Raw genomic sequence first — 22079 nt, forward strand, 5'->3', positions numbered from 1 at the left:
GGCAGTGGGGGGAGTGTATGGGATGTGTGTGTCTTTTGGTAGTGTGCAAAGAATTGCATTGTAAAGGTTTTTTTGAGGGGGGGATATTTCACCTTTCTTAAAGTTTCAAATATTTTCTGTTTGATATTAAAGAACTCCTTTTTATAGATATATTTATATCTGCAAATTAAGCAACTTACACAAGATGCTGATGTAAGTGCTTCTCCTTACCCAGCTCTGTCCCTCAGTTATCTGTCTTTCTGTAGTAGTGGCTAATACATATCATTTCTGAACTCAAAGTGGTAGTGGAATGCTGGTTTGCTGTCCAAGCCTAGAAAAGGGCCTGAATTGGATTTGAGCAGTTATTTTGAAACAAAGCCTGGGTAATCGTGTCTCTGCCTCTACTAAATCATGTTCAATACATGATTTCTGCCTTGTGGAGCCTTACCTTTGGGATGCAGATGCTGCAACATTTGTTCACACAGTGAATACTGTGTAGCTGTGGGATCAGATCATTAAGACATCATCTTTCCTGAGCAGAGACTGTAACTATGTAAACTCTCACATGTGTTGATGATAAAAGAAACCAACCATCTTTTCTTCCCATACACAGGTTAAAAGACAGCATAAAGATACTGTCTGAGTTTCAAGTCAACTTGTAATTTGCTTTTGGGGGTGGTTGTTTTGGAGTTGTAAACTATTGCCGAGAGTAGTGGGTGGCTACTGCATCATGATGTTAATTATTGCTTTGTTTGTGAGGCAATGCTTTCCTGGGAGGGAGTAGCATCAAGAGGGAAGCTTAGAATAATTATATTTGTCCCCTTGAAAGTTAGCTACCAGCTACTATTTACTGATTTGATACAAGTAGATACTATAATACGTTATTTAACTATTATGAGCAAGGAGTTTAACAGTGGTATGGAGTAATAAAAGGCTGGAAACTATTGGATAATTACGGAAAATAACATTGAACAAGACAGATGGAGCCCTTTCTTCTTGAATTAACCTACTGGGGGTTATCCATCCTTACAGGTAGGGAGTAATTTTATCTAGTGTTTGTAACATTGTATCTCTATGAAGAACTTTCATTGGTTTGGATCCGACTTGATTATAATTTCACTTTTGGAGGTAATAGACCACAATTTGTTCAGTTTTTCTTAGCATATAACTTTTGAAACATTAGTAAATCCTGATGGGTAGCTGTTTTCTTTTTGAAGTTCAAATTTAAAAAAAAAAATAAAAATTTATTATGGACATAACCGAAGTCAAAGGTGCCATAAGTGAAGAAAGGCTATGGCAAAATCAGTATTGTGATTGATCTGGAGAGGTGTTTTCTTTCAAATATTTCATAGCTTTTATTATAGTTAGTTCAGATTTTAAACTTTACCCTTATAATACCATGATGTTTCATATGAACTCATAATTCTGCCATATTGTCCTAATTGTTCTTTTTACCATACTGCTGGTGTTCTTATTTTCTATTCCACAAATGCGCATTGTTTGCTTACCATTATCAGGAGCCCATGTCTGTTCTCCATCAAGTTTTTTCAAAAGCTATTACAAAGTGCTGAATTATTTTATCTTCTAAAAAAAAAAAAAAAGTGTTGTAATAATGGTAGGTGCTTGCTTTATGGAATTATCTCTATTGGTCAGTATAATGAAATTTATCATTTCATTTTTCAGTTTAGTCAGCTGGTATCCAGTGATTTGAAAGTACTTGGAAGGAGCTCTTACACACTCTGCAGTGATGGCCAGTTACTTATTCGACAAGTCCTCCACCCAGAAACATCTAAGAAGGTATGAGATCAGAACTGATGCAGAAGGGCAGTACTGTGTTTTAAGGACATCAAAGAAAATAGCTTATGTGAGTTTGAGATGAGCAACACAATTCAACCTTGGGAACTATAGTGTTCCAAGAATATTTAAGGTGATCCCCTCCCTGTCTCAACACTGAGTAGCAGAGAAGTAGTTTTTGGCACTTGCTTTTGGAAGTCAGCTACAGTATTGGAGGACTCCTAGATGAGCATAATGAAGAGGAAAATTAGGGAAGACAGGACAGAGACAGGAACAATACAAGTACTTTGAATTCTGTGTCTCAAGAAATGGAAGCAAAGGTGCGGGTCTAAGAACTATTGCTTTGTTTAAGCTTGAGTTAAACCACAGGTTCTGTGTGGAGCCACGGGTTTCTGCCAAGATCTGAAATTGTTAGGAGCTGTGTGTCAATGTCCTGTAGAGGGTAAACACACAAGCAGTGACTTGCCCTGGAGAATGACAGCGGTTCCCCATCTGCATTTATTCAGTGGGAAGTAGTGCTACAGCTTATTTGCTACTCCCACATGAAGCAGCAGTTCCCACTCCAAGTTCCTGCAAGGGCTTAGAGCAGGCTGTCTTGCACAGGGTGAAGAATCTTGCCTTTGTGCAGAGTGGTGGCTCTTGAGTTAGCCTGCTTGGCAGGGTCTGCAGGAACCCTGCAGGAATGGGAACTGCTGACATGTAAGGAGTTGACTGATGTATTTTTTTTTTTTTCTCTATATAAGGGTATTGGCTCACGCTGAGTTTCTACAAATATTCATTTGGCATTTGTGTTATATTAAGACATAACACTGTGACTTTTTATGAAAAGCGCATGTTTATGTAGGGATGAAGCAAGTAAGAAAGCAGGAATATTATTTAACATTCAAACATGATAGTACTTTTTTTTTACTTTTTTTTTTTCTTTTTTTGTGGGTAATTCTTTGTTCTTCCCTCCTGAAAAAAATGGGCTAAACCAAAACAAATACTGTAATGTTGTGGAAGAAATAATTGTCCATACCAGATCAAGGAATGGATCTGATCAAGTATTGAGTCTTGTAATACTGTATTTCTTTATCTTTTTTTATCTTTTTTTTCTCCTTCAATACTTTTTTAGTTGAGAAAGTTTATTTCTTCCTGCATGTTAAATGTCAGTAAGCCTCGGACCTTAGCTCTTGCTATTCCTACTATTCTAAGAAGCATTACCTTGTGACTTTACTTAACTCTTTATTTACAAAGGTACAAAGGTGGTTGCTGTTTGGCTAGACCGAAGTCAAACTTTTATATAGTAAAACAGCTAGAGAGTGCAAGAGAGAAAGTAGTGAATTAGACCAGAATTATTTGTTTTATTCCTTGAAAAAATAAGCTAATGTCTGAGTGAAGGGCTGCTTAAATGTTTGTTTAATAATGTACACTGTAACAATATTTATTTAAACTCTGTTATCATGTTTTGGTACAATATTGCTTTTCAGTGTAGCCAGAAAAGAGAAAATACAGTATTCTAAATGGGAGAATGGGAGTATTTGTAAAACAGCAAAACCTAGATTTTAATTTTTTTTCTTCCCCATCCATCTTCTCTAGCTGTTTTGCACAGGTCTGCCTCTCAGAAGCTATTTGGGTTTGCTCATCTAGAGATCTAATTCTGTAAGGCTATGGAATTTGAACTGTGTTACAAAAGAACTAAACTGGTCTATCATAGACAAGCTGATGACATGCAACTATGTGATTTTTGAGACTGCCTCATTCAGTCCAAAAATACTAATCGGAATTTAAAGCAATGGTGTGTACAAAACAAACTTTTTGCCTTCCTTGTAGAACTTCCTGCTGTCAGACTGCTTCTATTCCTTTTATGATCTGCGCAAAGAATTTCATACTTGCTACCCTAGTTCAGCCGCCGTAAAAGATCAGACTATCAAGACCATGGCAGAATGTATCCTTTTGCTGCAGCTCTTACACCAGAATCAATTATGCTTCCTTAGGTTTTATCTCTGTGATCATTACAGGTTTTATTCTTCTAAACTAAGATGTGTATTTTAAAAACTCACAGATAAAATGGAAGGAATGTTTGCTTAAGTGTGTGTTGAGTGGAATGGCTCTGCTTGTAATTTTTTTTCTTCAATTTGAGTCTAACGCTGAGTTCTAAACCATATATAGTAAATCCACTAAAGAAAAACATCACCTGCATTGATACTTGATCTTAACGCAAAGGCTTAGCTATCAGTGGGTCTTTTCAGCACCAGCTGGCCTGCAAGCTGCTACTGTTTGCAGATAGTAATAGTTCTGTTGTATGATCCTGACTGAACTGAGTTTAAAAACAAACAAACCAACCTAAAACCCTACATTTAAATTTTAGGAGGATTGTTGTGGCTCAGCTGAATGCGGTTAAAGTTCAGTTATGTTTGAAGTGATAGGAACTTATTCAGTTGCTTTTTTTTTTTTTAACTGTTAACACTGAAATGATGTAAGCTATCAATAGTCTTCAGACTGTTGACCGTTAAAGTGAATATTAACCAGTTTATGAGCAGTTGTCTAATGGTCATGTGTTCCCACTAAGACCAGTAAATTTGATTACCGTTTCTGTGTTAATATCAGGAAAGCCTTATGACTTGTTTACAAATAGTTGTGCAAGTCTGTTATTTTCTGTAATCACCTGTTTAGATCTAGGCTTGGGGACAGATGAAACAGAAGAGGACTTTGGTGTGTGGCAAGTGAAAACCATGGTGGCTATCATTTTCAGCATGCTTTCTGAAAGTAGTGGTAAGTGAACTATTTATACAGAATGCTGAAATCTTTCTTTCCTGTAAGAATTGGCAGTGGTACTGTCATTCTTAAGTAATCACTGACCCTGGTTATATTTAAACTTCCTGTTTTGTTGCAGATCATGTATTTACTGAGCCTGAAACTGTGAAATACAAGTACGAAACAGGTCCTTGGTAAGTGCCCTTGTCACGGTTGTTTACAACTAAAGATGCCTTGCCTACAGGAAGGAAAGCTTGTGAATATTTCGCCATGGTCACTGGGAAAGTAGGTTGGTTCCTGAGAACAGGAATAGTATATTCAGTAGTCTAGTGTAGACAGACTATAGCTGGTATGTTGAATGCTGTACTTTAGTCCGTCACTTTAAAGTCACTGCAAGTTAAATGCTCTTTGTTCTCTAGCTTCTGTTTTGCATGGCAGTGAGGCTGACTTATCTTACCCAGTGGTGAAGAAATATTTGTGAACTTTCCCTAAGTCAACAGGGGTAATGGCTAGTGCGCCCTATATGCAACTGACCTACGTGGTGCTTCTGAAGAGTGGTCTAATATGCTGTATTGCATATTGGGTTTAGGGAGAGAAGAAACAGAATGGTTCTTTGTGTTCAAAGGCATTACAGTAACTGGAGAAAGAAACATCTTAAGCATAAGTAATATGTATTCATATTTAGGACTGTCTTGTAATCATCCATGTTGGATTGTTAGATCTTTCAAATAAAATTAATCCAGTTCCTTATTACTTGACTTTGAGACAGTTTTCCTACTTTTTCTTTTTAAGGAACTGCAATGTGGTGACAACATAGTGCATCTTAGGCGTTGTACACACAAAAGGATTATCCCAGTTATCTTTCCTTTCTTTATTGAAAGGAGTAACGGAATTGGAAGAGTGTCAACAGCAAATATACTCCTGATTTACAAGTTACATTAGTTGCAAAGTGAAATTTGGTAAGATAATGGAAAACCTAGATTAAATCTTACTTTGGCTTCTCTTTCTTTCTGTGCAGTAGTAAATCTGAAACAGTGGACAGTGAGACAGTAATACGTGCCAGAGGTTTGCCATGGCAGTCATCAGACCAAGATATTGCTCGATTTTTCAAAGGACTTAACATTGCCAAGTAAGATAATAAGAATTTGTTTTGCTTTATCACTTTTGACTTTAACAGCAAGTTCTGTTAATATTTGTTTAACATACATCCCCTCCACCCCCCACTAGAGTCCTCACTTCTACTGTCTTTCCCCACCCAGGCCCCTCCCCACCCAGGTCATGATGCCTGAACAGGTTTACCAGCCTTAGGTGTGCAAGAAAGTTTTGAAGTGTGTGAAGAAGAAAAGAGATTTATCAATTGAAAACCAACATACGTTCATTTATTGCTAGTACCTAAAGAGAGAAACTCCTACTGCAAGATATAATAGATGCTTTAATTTTGTGTCGACTCTTCAGTATTCTGCTATACCTCCAAAAGAGGCCAGATTCAGAAACCTTCAAGTGCTGTTTGGAAGAAATTTTCATATGGCTGATATGTGTACACCTCTGTATATATATATATTTAGCATACCTGTCAGTTAATATGTATTCCAGATTCTCAACACTGAGATGATAGGAAGGGCTTGCAAATTTACATCTGCGTGGAAGTTGAGAAAGTGGTGAACAGCATGAGATCCAAGATCTCACCGAAGTGGATTCTGCAGTACAATTGTGTTACATTAAAAATGAAATTAAGTTGTGGATAGTAGCAATTTCTTTTTCAATCTGTAAACTCCATGTTAGTCTAATTTCCCTACTATTCTTACACAATTATATATTAAATGTATTAAAGATTTAAACTAAGTTTATTTTTGTTGGCTTTACCTTCCAGAGGTGGTGTGGCTCTTTGTCTGAATGCTCAAGGAAGAAGAAATGGGGAGGCATTAGTTCGGTTTGTCAATTCGGAGCAGAGAGATCTTGCACTGGAAAGACATAAGCATCACATGGGTAGCAGATACATTGAGGTAAAAAAGAGTGACTTGAAACAAATCTTCAGAGAGCAACCTGAATATTTTAGACCACAGTTTTAAATGAGAACAAACCACACTTCTGTTTTTCTCAAAGTACCAAAATACAATTCTCTCACATGTGGAAGAGTGAGTGTGTTTGAGTTGAATGCTGTAATTTTCATGTGTGATTTTTTTTTTTTTTTTTTTTCTTTTTAAGGTTTACAAAGCAACTGGGGAAGAATTCTTAAAAATTGCAGGAGGTAAGTGATGCTGGAGTTCAGTGTGATTACTTAAGTTCATAGGAGTCTTGTTTTAGTTCTGATTTTTTTTTTTTTTTCTTTTCCTGACTGAGGACACAAATACATAATGAAGTAGCTTTTCCTGTTTTGTCTTCCAAGAATACTTGACCCTGTCAAGTTCTGGTTTCATGTGGTTGAATTTGAGCTGTGAGCATTGGGGCTGTGATGTTCACAGACAGGTCTTGCTGTTTGGGAGGAAGATGAACCTTTGAAGTAGAGGGATCTATATATGTTGTATAACTTCACACTAATCTTATCTTTGTTCCAATTTCATTAAAATATGACACATTTTCAGGGTAAGGGATTTTCACTTCAAAATAGATTACTGGGAGTTAGTAGTGCCTCAGGTCTTCTGTGGGTTTGTTGCTAGCTACTTACCTCCTATGTGGCTCCTTAATGCTTTGCCGCTCCTGTGTCGTGTCAAATTGACTGACCAGCATGATCATACATTGTTGGCTGACCATATGCTGTCGTCTTTCTACCAGGCACCTCCAATGAAGTGGCCCAGTTCTTATCTAAGGAGAATCAAGTTATCATCCGGATGAGAGGCCTTCCATTCACTGCTACTCAGGAGGATGTCTTGGGGTTCCTGGGGCCGGAGTGCCCAGTCACAGGAGGGAAAGAGGGACTTCTCTTTGTCAAGTACCCAGATGGCAGGCCCACAGGAGATGCATTTGTGTTATTTTCCTGTGAAGAATATGCACAGAATGCACTTAAAAAGCACAAAGAAATACTTGGAAAACGTTACATTGAACTCTTCAGGAGCACAGCAGCAGAAGTCCAACAGGTTGTAACTATTGGCTGTGAGACTCAAAACTTAACAGTTAAAACATTTCTTCTAACACTTGCACACAAATACATTGTAGACAACCATGAAAGTCTATTATATTAAAGATGTCAAGCTCTAGAAAGAGCAATATGTACTTACTGATTGGCATGGAAAATTGTGCAGCATTGGTTTTTTCGGTTTTTTATTGCCACTGTTTGTTTTTCTTTTTTAACATCCCTCAGATTGTAAAGTAAAAATCATTGGATAATTTTCTCCTACTTCTTAAGGATTGACTGAAATCACAAAAATAATTCTAAAATTATACTAGATTGATAGTATTGTAGTAATGCTTCTTGAAATCTACAGTACTGTCTTTAAATTCTGGTGTCTGTGTACAGAATTTCTAACATTAAATCCAAATCTGGATACATTAAATTAGCTTTTCCTACAACTGCTTTGTTGGAAACTTAAGAATTACCGGGATGTATCTGATTTTTGGTAAAAGGAAGTGAAATATTTGTTGTCCTAAGATAATATATTTCACTTTTTTCCCTATGCTTCACCATTTCCTATAATCATCTTCTTGAACTGGTAAAATGATTTTATTTTGGCCAGCAACTCGAGCCTGTGAAAAAATCACATTTTTCTGCCTGACACAGAATATTTCTAGACTGATAATGCCAAAGGTAACCATCATGAGATTTGATCTGGTTTTTGCATAACCACTGGCTGTAAAAACTTAACTGTTTCAACCTATGTGACATGAGAAGCCTTTTCAATAGAAGGGCTGGGGCAAGGGAAAGAATAGCCATGCTTATAGACCTGCAGTTTACCCTTAGTACTGTGATACAGAGATTAGACCAGCCAAGAATCTGATATGTGTATTGTAAAAGACTAAGTGAAATGGCATGGTGAGATTTTTTTTCCTTTTTTTTTTTTTTTTTTCCCCCCCCTGTCACGAGAGAACAAGGCTGAATCCTCTAAGGAACAAAAACACTCTGTCACAGTGACCAAGTTTTTGCTCTCACTTTTGTTAGGGAGACCTGGATAAAACTTGTATTCTACCAATATGTCATTACTTCTTCCTCTGACAGCTGTCTAGGGTGACACCCTAATTTTTTTGCTGCTTGAGCAAGGGATGATTTTTTTTTTTTTTTTTAGGGAATTACAAGCTGCTTGTTTGAGTAATTACAAGAGGTAAAGCCAGCTCTCATCTACTTAGTGTTAATACAAAGTAATTGCAATATTCTATACACAACTGAGGGAGAAGATTTCTGGCCTGAAATGTGCTACAAGTAGATTCTTGAAAAAAGGCTTCTGTTGCGACAAACTCCCTAGGCTGAATGATTATTGAGAAAACTAAAGCTTTGTAACTGCCTTTTTTGGTACCTCTTTTGGTACAATATGTTTGTTTATTTCTGATAATCATCACTAAATATGTTTTTCAGCAGTATGCCCCAACAGCAAGTTAAGTTCCCTTTGTCATTTGGGAATGAGTCAAGAGAAAATAAAATGTTGAGATCAAGGTTACCTATAATTCTTATACTTTTTTTTTTTTTCTTTTTTTTTTTTTTTTCTTTTTTTCTCCTTACTCCTTGAAAACCTGTACTTGGAGATGAGCACTCAGGTTAAAAAACCAAGCACCCTCACTTAACCAATCAGGTTTTATGAATGAATTAGAGCTAGTGTTTTTACTTATTAGTTATTTCAGGTTTCAGTTCTTTTAAAATGACTGTTTTTCATTTACACTAATTTAAGTAAGAACTGTATGTGACAATACTGGTTTATTAGCACAAATGTGGCTTTCAGATGTTCCTTCTTGGGATATTCCAACATGAACCGTAATCTGCCTTTAGCTTTTTTATAATGAGATTAGAGAGGTCTGTTATTAGAGTCTAGCAAATTAAATTTGTTAGACTTCCCCTCTCCCCTTCTGAGTTTGAAACTTTCAAATGCCCAACAGGAAACTATCCACAATAATTTGATTTAAGAAGGTTTTTTTTCTCTGATGTTGGAAGTGGATTTGTTTAAATGTGTGAAATAGTATTATGAGAACTGATTTGTGCTCAGCCAGATGGTGTGTAAATCTCTATCAATGTGCTTTTTTGCCAACAGGTACTTAATCGATATATGTCAACACCTCTTATTCCCACTCTCCCAACTCCCATAATTCCTGTCATACCCCCACCATATACCATTGCCACGGGTAGCATACGTGACTGTGTCCGGCTCAGAGGCCTACCTTACACTGCTGGCATTGATGACATCTTGGAATTTATGGGAGATGCCACAGCTGATATCAAGCCCCATGGAGTTCACATGGTCCTTAATCAACAGGTAACAGTGTTTTGCATGGGAGGGCTAACTTTCCAGTTATTGAACAGAGTTAGAAGTCAGGGTAGCTTACCTGTTCTTGGCTGTGCTTTAAGTCTTCTATAACCTTGAGAAAACCATGTTCTGTTTGTCTTTTCCTCATTTGTCTTCCCCTTTTACATACACATGTGCTTTTCTTTCTATATATGTATGCACAAGATTGGGGAGGATAAAGCTCGTTCTTTTAATGATAGCTTTATCCTGGAGGCTGTCTTAAATAGGACTTTGTGTTTCAGTCAAGTGCTGGAAATACACAAGACAGAAATGTCTCATGTTAGATGGCATAGCTGCTCTGTCAGCTTTGGGGTTCCTGCTCAATGAGTTTGAGTGGTATTTGTAGAAGTATTAGGTTTTCCTAACTTCTAACTTATTAGACACTTCTCAGGCTTTAAAGGAAGTTGGTAATTAAAAATTGTGTTTTGGATATATTTTAATGACATAATCATAGGGATATTTTTTCCTTGTCGTGTTAAAAATAACCTCTATTAGCCACAGAAATATTGAGGTATTAAAGAAAATATGAGAGAGATCTACTATTTTTGTTTTGCTTTTTTGTTAAGAAAGTTTTTAATATTTTATACATACAGCCAAGTCTGTCAGGTTGCAGAAAATCAGATGTGGAAATCAATTTCTAATGTAACTATGGACTTTACTAAAGCATGTCTGGAGCTTTATACTGTTGTCCTATTACCTAAAAAAATAGCTACAGAGAAGGCAAAGCCAGAGTCTTCCCAGAGCTTCATGGCAAAAGAATAAGAGACTGTTAATAAACTGCATCAAGGAAAATTCCAATTGGGTGAAAAGGGGAAAAAAAATCACAATGAGAAATTAGTTAGGCAACTGAACAGGAGATGCTGCGGAATCTCCACCTCTGGAGATGCTCAGATTTCAAGTGGAGAAGGCCATGAGTGGCCAGATGTAACATGAAAGTTAGCCTTGCTTTGAACAATGTTTGGAGTAGAGGCCTCCAAAGTTTGTTTCCATACTAAATTATTCTCTATTTCATTCTGCAGAAGTCAGAAGTAGAGTTATGTTAACTGGGTGCTGGTTACATGAGTCTTGCCTTTCTGCTCCAAAAAATAATTGTTGAGTTATTAGTCATTGGTGCCACATGATGGAAGAACAATACAGACTTTCAGTAGACATCTGATCTTAGTACTTTCTGCATTTCTTGTGCTCTGCATGTTTTTTAATAGCAGATTGACTTACGATTATTCCACCCCCACCCCCTCCCCTAGGGACGACCATCAGGTGATGCTTTTATCCAAATGAAATCTGCTGACAAAGCCTTTATGGTGGCTCAAAAATGTCACAAAAAAATGATGAAGGACCGTTATGTGGAAGTATTCCAGTGTTCAGGAGAGGAGATGAACTTTGTTTTAATGGGTGGCACTTTAAATCGTAGTGGCTTATCCCCACCGCCATGTAAGTTACCATGTAAGTCTCCAATTCTTCTGCTCTCTGCTGCTAAAGGCTGATATGTGGTAGGTGCTGAAGCTTTGTGGCCTTTCACTTTTTGACTTGGGTTTTGCCATGATCAATAATCATCCATCTATACATGCTGAGATTGGAATTGTTCCCTTTGGGCAATAATGGGACTGATCAGAGGCATTTTTATTGTATTTTCGGTGGTGAGTAGAGGGCAGCAAGGCCTTGCCAGTGAAATTGTTGCACACTTTGCTTTTTATGGGTGTACTGTTCTTCTGAGCTCTGTGGTAGACTTGCTGTAGTGAACCCTACTTGGAATTAGAGGGATTTTTAAAAGGGGGAGAAATTCTGTATTCTAGCTGCCAATGAGTGCTCTTGCTATCTTGCCTTAGAGCATTGAGAAGGTACTCTATGGGCTTATTTTTGAAGGAAAACACCCACTGGGATGATATGCTAACAGACCATAGAGTGGTGAAGTTGGATGGATTTTTATTTTTTTATTTATTTAAGATTACAGTGAACCTTATTGTGGAACTATAATGGAACTTTACTATACCATTCTAGTTAGTCTCATTACCAAATCACAAAGCAGATACTGATGTGTATTTGCAAAATAGTAAAAAGCTGCCAAATATAGTATATAAAAACAATTTGCACACCAAGCCAAGCTTAATGTTCCTATACAAATCAGGTATTTGTTCATCAAAATGCATCAGACTAGTGATCTAGTGTGGGGTATTCTTTTTTCCATTTGCTAGATCCTAAAAATGTTTTGAAGGTGCAGGAGGCTTATACATGAAGACTCATGGTCAGCAGTTGTGGATGCCCATGTGTAGCTAATATTATGGTAATTTTGTCCCACAGAGTACAACTTCTGTTAGAAAGAACAGAGGGTGTGTTGGTGTGCACGCCTGCTTTCTCTATGCACATGGCTTTATGCTTTCTTTGAGTAACTCTGAAGTTCCCTACTTTCCATTTACATATGGACAAGGCTGCTCAGCTCTAGTTGCGAACTCTCAGGAATTGCTCATTTCAAATGCCTTGGTTGTCATTCATGGTGATGTAGCAGGGGTCTCCAGGGCAGAGGCTAGAGAGCAGTCTTTGCACAAGTGTTCATTAATCATGCCCAGGTGGTATTAATCACATCAGGATGAATAATTCCTTTCCTGTAGCAGAGATCACCATTCTGATTGGGTTTTGTTGCTGTGTCCTGGTTTGTTCTTAGGTCTTTCGCCACCAGCTTATGCTGCTTTCCAGACAGCAGCTGTGATCCCAGCAGAGGCAGCGCTTTACCAGCCACAAGCCCTCTTGCCAACCACCAGGACTCCCCAGGCCTCCACAACTGCTCCTCCAGCTGTTACCTACTACCCAGCTCAGGCTGCTCAGCTTTATATGAATTACACAGCTTACTATCCCAGGTAACCCCTAGACTTAGCTGCTTCTCTTGACATTTCATCTTGGTGGAACAGGCAACTGTGTCATCACCTGTGAACAGCTCTTAAATTTGTACTTCTGGTGTAGATAATCCTGGGAACTTGATGTTCATCAGCAGAGGCAGTAGCCACTTTAACTGAATCTCTGTGGCCTTGTAATGAAGTTCGGCTTTTGTGTAGGTTCTGTTTGAATGTCATTATAATGTTGGTCTAATATTTAACAGTGTTTTCAGCACTGGGGCAATGTCATCAAGGCAGTTCTATTTCTTGGCCAAATGAGAAGCTGTGTCAATACATGCCTCTACCCTCATCCCTTAGTTTGTTCTTGTACTAACGACACTGTTGCCATACTGAAAGACTCATCATAGGTGTGTACTAGGTTTGACTTCTATTATAAGTGAGAACACAGAACACTTTACATGTGGAGATCTTCTGCTTTGCTTACACCTTTTCCTTTCTCACAGATGGTATCAACGTGGCTCACTGAAGTCTGGTACCTGGGTCTGTGGGGAAATAGCTTGTTCATTCATAGTTCCTAGGCTTGTGACACTTACTAGCCTGACTATCTGGTAAATTGCTAGACAGGCCCTGACCTGAGATGCTACTTTACTCACCGTTTTGTGGCTCAGAAGTACCAGATTTGGGCCCTTTCCTGCTTTTCATACTATGATCCACATAGCCCCTGGCTTTTCTTTATGGTTTTATTAACAATCTTAGAACTAGCAATCTGCAGCTACTATTTTTCTCCCCTGTGAAATAACAAATGCTACTCTTTATGTCTTCAACTACAATTGTTAGCTATTTTCCTTTCCCTCACTTCTCTAAAAATAAATTATCAGATGCTGAAGAGAAATGAAGAAAGTCCACAAAGCAGCTTGGTTTTCTGTGGTTTTTGGGCTTATTCACAAATTTAAATTTTTAGTATCATCTTTGCCTATTCCGAGTACTAAAACCAGTTATTGGTTTTCATAACAATTTTGCGCCTCTTTCTCTTTCAGTCCTCCAGTATCGCCTACCACGGTGGGTTATATTGCAGCTCCTCCGGGAGCTGTAGCCGCTGCTGCCACTGCCACCCACACTCCGATTCTGCCCCAGCCTGGAGCATTAGTCCGTATGCAGGGCTTGCCATATAACACAGGAATGAAGGAGATACTCAGTTTCTTCCAGGGGTACCAGGTTAGTACGCAGTCCCTCTCCTTGATATTGTATTTGGACCGCCGAGTAATGATCGGTGGGGATCAAACTGAGCAAGTGAGTGCTTTTGGAAGTTGCTGAACAAGTGTGCAAGCTCTATGTTGTATATTTAACTGGCAGACCAAAGTATAATATACAGTTTGCCTTGTTTCCTATATAATAGACATATCCTAATTTGAAAGCAGTGATTGTCTAGGGTTAAGGTTTGAGTTTGGAGAGGGAGAAAGCACAGAGCGCCAGTGTGAGTGGGGCTGCGAATGGGGCTGCCAGAGGAAGGTGAGGGCTGCCAAAAGCTTTCAGTTCTGGCCACTTTTTGGCGGGAGCCCTAGGTAGGGTCAGTGTTTGACCTTCAAGACTTAAGTGTTATAGCCTGCTGAGAGCAAATTTCTAGTACAAAAGGTGTTGACCTAGGTGTGGTGACTTGCTTGCAAAAGGAGACAGACAGACACCTCTGTCAGACACTCTTTCAAGGACTAATTATTTTGGTTACAAGCAGAAACATTTTCCATTAAAACTGTGTTACATTGCAACCTAAAGGATAACTGTATTTTCCAAACCATTTTATACTGATAGCCAATATTCTACATGCTGTAGGTAACTTCAGCCAGTATGTACTGATTCAATGCTCGATCAATGAGCAAACACATAGAAACTTACCTGCTTGAGGAACACTAAAAAAAAAAAAAGCACCATGTACAAACATTTTTTTTCCAGCAGCGCTTACTTGAATTCATGGAATGGGTCTTTCCATGTCTTCTGCCTTTCATCTCAGAGGATATTGTATCTATATCCATGTTTTGTCACCACGTGTTTGTTAAAAGGAAAGATAATTGAATATTGTATGTTCTGGTGAGTATTTAACTTCTGTGGATAATGGCACTTACCAAATCTGCACTTTTGGTACTACTCAAAAGCCCTGAATTAAAATCCTCTTGGTGGGTCTCAAACCACTGTTCAAGTGATATGTGTGAAAAGAAGATAATTTTTGCATGTTTGTCCTTCAAAATTCTGTAAGTTGGATAACAGTGGTATTGCTAAAGTGTAAGATACAGATGGATTCTTTTTAATGCATAGCAGCAGTTAATATGAAACATTCAGGCATGGTATGGGTTTTTTTTTTTTTTTCATTTTCTTTTTCTTCTTTAGAATTCTTAAAGGACAATGGGCTTTAGTTTGTAGAGCCAGATGTCTGCTATGTAAATGAGTGTAGACTGAGAACAGATGCTTAAATATATATGATATGTTCTGAGTCTTGAGTATTTGGAAGATACAGTGCTCCACCTGTTGTGGCTTCTTTTCAAATGTTACATTTATGTTTGAAAGTAGTTTCTCATACTTGGTTTTTCAGTGGAAAAATTTGAAGGTTTAGCTTATAGCTAAATATAAGCTTAAAGCTATATTGTTTAGCTTAAAAAGTGTGATGAATTTTGACAAACATTTAGAAGAAACTAAATGTCATTGTACTTTATGGCTTTTTCTTCAACAGATATTTCCAGAGTTCAAACCAAGTTTGGTTACTTGTGGCTTTCATGATTTCATCTGTTCATCTGTTGCTTAGTCATTGATATTTTACCTTTTTCTTTCTTTTTTTTTTTTTTTAACTGACTGGGGTTTTTGGTAGATGGATGGTGGGTGTATTAAAACTTCAAGTGAGGAAGCCTATTTTCTAAATTGAAATTCACCTAGATGTGTAAGTGCACTGTTGAAAAATGTGACCTGAACCTGTCTGTGCATGGAACTGGTCAGTGAGAATGTCTAGTAGCTCTGTCTTCCACTAAATCTTTAGTTTAGTGAATCTGAACTTTGGGTCTGGTGCTGAATTTGCCCTCTTCTTTGTTTCTGCATTTGGAGAGCAGTTCATAGTGTTGTATTGCACAATTAAATGTCTCAAATAGAGATTTTGCTACAAGATGAAAACTATATACTTCTGCTGCAACCTCCTGTCATCATCAGTTACTGTTATTAAATTGGTCACCTCTTTGATTTCTTTAGAAGATGGTGTCCAAATGGGATCGGGTTCAATATCTTATAAAGGAGCCAAGGAATTATTTTGAATTGTTCTTGGAATCCCGCATGTGGTAATGCTAGTTTTATACTCGCTCATTCCTTTAGGGGAAAAAAGAGGTGGTGACTTACTGTGTTGGGACAATATTATGTCTCTGGAGCAATAACTAATCTTTTTTTTCTTTTTTCCTCCCCTTTCCTCTCTCCTCACATTATTTTTTCATTTTCTGCTGCTGCCCAAGGATGTATTGCACGATGCTTCTGCTTGTTTATAAAGTGAGCCACTAATAATCACCAGTGGTTTGGGCATGGTTTTAATTTCTGTATAACTAACTGATGTTGGTATTCAGTGGGCTTCAATGTTGGTATCTGGGAACCAGATCGGAGATGCTGAGATTGAAGGGTGATTTTTTTGTCTTTGTATGTCCTTGTCTGAAGAGAACAGGTTTTAAGTTTTAATTCTTGCTTTATTCTCTTCTGTTTTCTTCCTTCAGTCTTCATGGGCTCTGTGTATTGCATGTATGGATATGTTGCTACTTAAGTGAAAGTACCTTTCATACCAGACCTGCCTCTTAAGAGATAGACTTTGCTTATCACGGGCTTCAACACGCTGGTCTCAATATCAGTACATGCTTCTAATAATAAATAAAGTAAAAATCTGCAGATCAGCATTTTAATTTTAATTTAATTTTATCAGCAGTAGCCTCTTGTTTAGTGGTTCAACAGCATGATTTCTTGTAGTTCTGCTTTGTTTTCATTGTTGAAAATTCCTTCCAGATTGCATGTGTTTAATGTATGTTGCATTAAACAATTTTGAAAAAACTGTGAAGCATTTTAATAGTAAATCTTAGAGATGGAAATTTTTCTCATCACCTTTCTGTATAATATTGTAGTGTACTGTAATCTTCAAGAGAGCCAATATTAGTTCTCGCTGATTCAGTAGGCAATTCATGTTAAACTGCTTTTTTGTGGTACTGTAATGCAACAGGGCCATTGATTTGACTCCAGTTATATATTGGATACATAGCTAAGGGATACTTAAAAAAACAACAACAACAAACTCCCATAACAACCAAAACCGCAGCAACAAAAAAACCCACTATACAATTCAGATAAGACAGTGGGATGACGATGACAGTAGTTGCTCTGACAGGTGCTAAAACACCAGCTGCTCAGCAGATGCTGGTCTTTGGGCATTATGTTGAGGTAAGGGATCTATGGATGTTTACAGGAAACTTCCCTTATAGTTTGAAAAATATGTGATTGTGAAGAGACCCTTCTAGAATTAGGAAAAATAATTTGTATTTCAGATCCTATGGGGAAAAGTTTGAGGAAGAAGTAGTGCAAAAATAGTGAAAAAATTACATGCAACAGGCTTCTCTGTTACTTTAGGCCATCACTCTGTACAGCTGTAGAAGCAGTGAGAGAGATCAAGTAAATAAGGAAGGAACAGGTGTAGTAGTTGAGCGATGGATTTATGTGAAGTTGTTTGTGCATACCAGAACAAAATTTTCACTAAGAAGTATTTTTCTTTATTTACTGGCTAAATCCTCTATGGATTTTCCTCTTTAGCCACTAAATGAATCAATGAGAAATATTTCTAGTCTCGAAATAATGACCTAATTTTTTTTTTGCTTCTTATGAGAATGCATGTTTACTGCTGACATGAACAGAGTTGGTATTCTGACAAGAACTGTGAGGTTTATGTACAAGTAGATGCAATTTAACTGTGCCCATGGTCTTAGCTGGCCAAAAGCTAGTTCACAACTGTTGTCTTAGCTGGGATTCAGCATGCATTTAGTAGTAGTTGCCCAGTTTATTGGAGGTTGGCATGAACATAAAGTGAACTCATGACTGCCTGAAAAAGACTGTGTGGATTAGTTCTTAGAAAGCAGACTTGCTCTTTAGGTAGGTTGTGTATAAGTATAGTAGTATGTTTCATTCAGAACTGGTAAAAAAATAAACTAGGAGAAGACTAAGATTTAGGGGCCACAGTCACCATCTGAGCTTTATTTAAAGCCTCCTGAATTTGCTGAAAAAAGGTTAGGATGGGAATGTAGAGACTTCTTTGTGTACATGTTTTTATGTAAGAGAAGCTTAAAAGAAATACTGTTCTTTAAACCTATACTGGACTTAGGTGCCTTTTATCTCAGCTAAAAAGAGCTTTTGCAGTATATTAATCTGCCAAGTCTTCAGAGACCCAGAATTCAAGGCTCATTGAGGGGGGGAGGAGGGTGGCTTGTGCTTAAAACGTAATAAGGAAGTGAAGTGGATGGATGGCTAAATTCCAAGGGCATTAACAACATTTCTCTTTTGTATCAGGACAGCAGGCTTCATTGTTACTGACTTTTTAGGGATTAGGGTTTTTTTTCTCTGAAATGCATGCTTAAACAAAGAAGTATTCTCTGTTTTCTATGGGTTCCTTTTGAAATCCGATGCTTTGTAGTCTGAGAGGGATACCCCATCGTCTGTGTGCCAATTCTAGGCATAGCTCCTTCTGACTCGGGAAGGGAAAGAGGATGTGGTAGAGGAAGAATTCCTACTTACTGATATTTGAAGTCATCTGGCAATATAGACGTTATTATATGCTCACCCCTGTGCTCTCAGGATAGAGTATGCTGTTTGTTTTGCTTTATTCCTAAATTTATCTTCCACCTGGAAATGTTGTCTATGTGGAGAAAGCATCTATGAGACTGGGACTAGTAAATTAGTGGCTACTGTTTCTGTCTGTTACTTCCCATGCTTGAAGCAAGCGACTAAAGTGGCACCATCTTCATGCTGTATTTTTGGGAACAGGCATTATGTATTTCACTGTCTGTTCCGCAGAGCATTCAGGTGGTTGCTGGTGCTTGTATTGGCACTCCTAAGGTACAATTGATATACTTCAGTGGCAAAGCCAGCTTTGGGTATTTCTCCTGACTCTTGTGCCAAAGGTTGCAGTTAGCTATTCATCAAATCTGATTCTACATTCCAGACTTACTGTATCTAGACTTTTTTCCAAAGTATGAGAGGTGGATTTCTTCCCTTTAGGAACTGTTCTGTGATAGAGTTTGTCGCTAGTTTAGGCTAGAATTGCAGCTGCAATCCTGATGTGGCCATTTTGCCTATGAAGTTTTTCTTTTCTTTCATTTCCCCTTGGTTTTTTTTCCAGTTGGGACACGTCTAAATATGCTTTCCAATTTTAATTTTGTTTTTAGCAATGGATTTTTTCCCCCTAGATTGCTTTGCATATGCTGTTTTTAGACTGATCTTTAAATGTCCACTATAGGAACTGCAAAAAATGAAATTAAAAATCAATGTCTCACTGGTTAGTGACCTGGTTAAATCTGTGCACAGTCTGTGAGAGGACAAGGACAGTCCCGTATTCCCCTCAGTGTAACAGGTATTTCTGAAATAAATAAAATAAAATAGCTTGAAGAAAAAAAAAAAATGTACAAGGAGGGAGTATAGTATACTACCTCTTTATTAACCAGTCTGTCTCTGATTTCTATCATCTTAAAAAGCTTTGCACTGCAATAAGCATAGCAGATAGTCTGTCTGGGAGATGCTACCATACTGGAGGTAATTGTTGGTCAGAAATGGTCATCTCCTTTAGGAGAGTGGAGTTAGTGCTATTTAATGTACATCTGTCTTTTATTATTATTATTATTATATAGTCTATTGTAATATGTTATTTAATATTATAATTATTATTTAATATACGCAAGTTGAAATATCTCTGCCATTTCAAATGTTAATACCTAGAAAGGTATTTACCTTACACTTGTAAGGTAAACTGCTGATTCTGTAAAGAAGCAACATGTCATTCAGGAAACATCATTTCGCCATTATTAACAGACGTGTCTTAAGCTATAAAAGCCCCTACTGTCACAGGGGAGATAACAAGAATGTAGGGAACAGGAAATGCCATTCTTCACTATTTGATGTAATCTCTGTTCCAATCAGCTGTGGGTTTTTTCCCAGTATGTATGCATATTCTTCCTGCCATCTTGCAGCCTGCTGTAGAGCTGATGGTTGACCCCAGAACCTTATTTAGTAACCACTTGCAAAGGTTCTGTTTTGCTTCCTTCTCCTAGGTTAGGTTCTAAATGCAAACCTTATCCCATACCTAGTTTCCGTATTTAGTTTCCATCTTTCTTGATCCTAGCTCCCATCTCTGATCACTGGAAGAAGTCAGTATAACACCAGAGTGTATGCTGAGAACCGTATGTCTTGATGTCCTTAACATCTGAGGCTGACTTTTCTAATGGAGCTCTTCATTTAAGGGGGGAGGGAACAAGGCAGCAACTCTGAGGAAAGAGGCTGTGCTTCAGTTCAGAGAAGCAAGGAAGGTGGGAATGAGAAGATAGTGGGATAAGAGGAGGATAGTGGAGGCACTAACAGTGAGGGCTGCTTTTAATTTTATTTCCCTTAAATTTAAGGGGAACTATTACAGTATTTAGTAACTAATAACCAGTTATTTGTGTGTTAAGGGTAGGTATTTGAAAATACAATGTGAAGTTTCATATTATCTCAGTATTGTCATACTGTCTCAGGTCTCAATAATGTGTATACAGGAAACTGCTAGAATCTAGCTCAGTGAACTCGCAACTGGTTATACTGGGGGGTTAAACCACTAGGTGGTATTTTTCAAATCTAAATGGAAGCAGAATTTGGCCTACTGCACTGTAGGGGAAGCTAGCAAAACTGTATTTCCATTTTGAGTTTATAGGTTTACCCTTGGCTTTACACTGTTTGTCCTACATGGTTGGATGTTTTTGTTCTGTTCTTATGGGTTTCTGAAATGCAGACAGAATCAGAAGTATTCATGATCATGTACTTCCTCAGGCAAGTTAGGGTAGTTTCCATTTCATTCACACAGAATAAGAATTCCGTCACTTTATTTCCTAGCTTGGTTTGCAGTACTACTTTTTGAAATCTGTAGGTTTGAAGAATTTACTGTTCCACAACTTCTGGTTTAATTTTAACTACAGTCTCTTACCTATCTTTTTGTGATTAAAAGTTGCTTCTATTGCTAGGTATTTTGATCTGTCTCTCAGCCTAGGCCTAAGCTCTGACAACTTTGTCATTTCTGTGCAGGGTAGTTTTCCCACTTTCATGTTTTCCACATTGTTTATGCATTTCAAGTGTAATGTTTTAAACACTGTCCCTCACAAGACTATAGATCTTTACCTACTGTACATCTACTGATAATCTAAAGTATGTACTATCTTGAGACATTCCTTCCAAAGAGTAAACTTACATTTTGTAGATTTGTTCAAGGGCAGGTCTGGGAACTGATAAATCTAATATTTGCACGGTCTGGTTGCCCTGGCAGAGACTATCTAGAAAATACTTCTTGTATTTGTCTTTTACTTAATGGCATGGGTCTAGATGTGAAGGTGGCTAGAATTCGGTAGTAAAAATTCTGGGAGGTTCTTCTTTTCTTTTATGTTCTCTGGGCTCTCGGTTATTGTTCTCTGTGGAAGGTGTATACTCTGATGGTTGTTTTTTTTTCTCTTCAACTTCACTTTGGATGGATACATGTGTCCTGTATGCCCAAATATAATACCTTTTTCTCCCTAAGCTGGCAGGAGACTTTTTGTTTTATAGAAATACTGAAGGAAGGCAGCATAGTATGTCTACATTGTGTGCATTTGGCAATCCTCTAAAACCTTAGTGCCAAAGGGCCATTTTGGGGGAGACTGGAAACTCTTCTTGCCACTGAAAGGATACTCTGTAACCTGGGTTATGCTAACATTTTGTTGTCTGGATTACAGGAGGCATTCCAGTAGTCTTTATAGCATGTGCAAGAACGCTTAGTCCCTTTCCAGGATATATAATTTGGAAAGATTATGAGATAGATACAAAACAAGGTTTCATATTCCCCAAGATCTATTTTCTGACTATAGATTTCATATTTGTATCAGGGCCTCCAATAGTATGCATGATTACTATTTGGATTCAGGATCTCAAATATTTTTTTTAGATCTGATCCACATGTGGGGTTTTTTGTTTTAATTTATTGGTGTGACTGTGCTGTACAGTCATTATTTTTATTTTAATATTCTTCTACTACAAATCTATCATGATGCAGTTACAC

General features: G+C 37.7%; 1 protein-coding gene across 1 annotated transcript in view; it reads left to right on the forward strand.

Moving 5' to 3' along the window:
* The window catches only part of ESRP2 (epithelial splicing regulatory protein 2), a 46525-nt gene that overhangs the window by 19361 nt on the left and 5085 nt on the right, over window positions 1–22079 (forward strand). The window contains exons 4-15 of the mRNA XM_010584728.1: window positions 1663–1776; window positions 3586–3700; window positions 4429–4527; window positions 4649–4703; window positions 5528–5638; window positions 6380–6512; window positions 6715–6757; window positions 7282–7583; window positions 9681–9902; window positions 11177–11363; window positions 12592–12784; window positions 13798–13975. Of these exons, the coding sequence (XP_010583030.1) occupies window positions 1663–1776; window positions 3586–3700; window positions 4429–4527; window positions 4649–4703; window positions 5528–5638; window positions 6380–6512; window positions 6715–6757; window positions 7282–7583; window positions 9681–9902; window positions 11177–11363; window positions 12592–12784; window positions 13798–13975 (1752 nt within the window). The remainder of the gene's footprint in view (window positions 1–1662; window positions 1777–3585; window positions 3701–4428; window positions 4528–4648; window positions 4704–5527; window positions 5639–6379; window positions 6513–6714; window positions 6758–7281; window positions 7584–9680; window positions 9903–11176; window positions 11364–12591; window positions 12785–13797; window positions 13976–22079) is intronic.

Source organism: Haliaeetus leucocephalus, unplaced genomic scaffold (assembly GCF_000737465.1).
Source record: "Haliaeetus leucocephalus isolate CR32 unplaced genomic scaffold, Haliaeetus_leucocephalus-4.0 Scaffold92, whole genome shotgun sequence".
NCBI lineage: Eukaryota > Metazoa > Chordata > Aves > Accipitriformes > Accipitridae > Haliaeetus > Haliaeetus leucocephalus.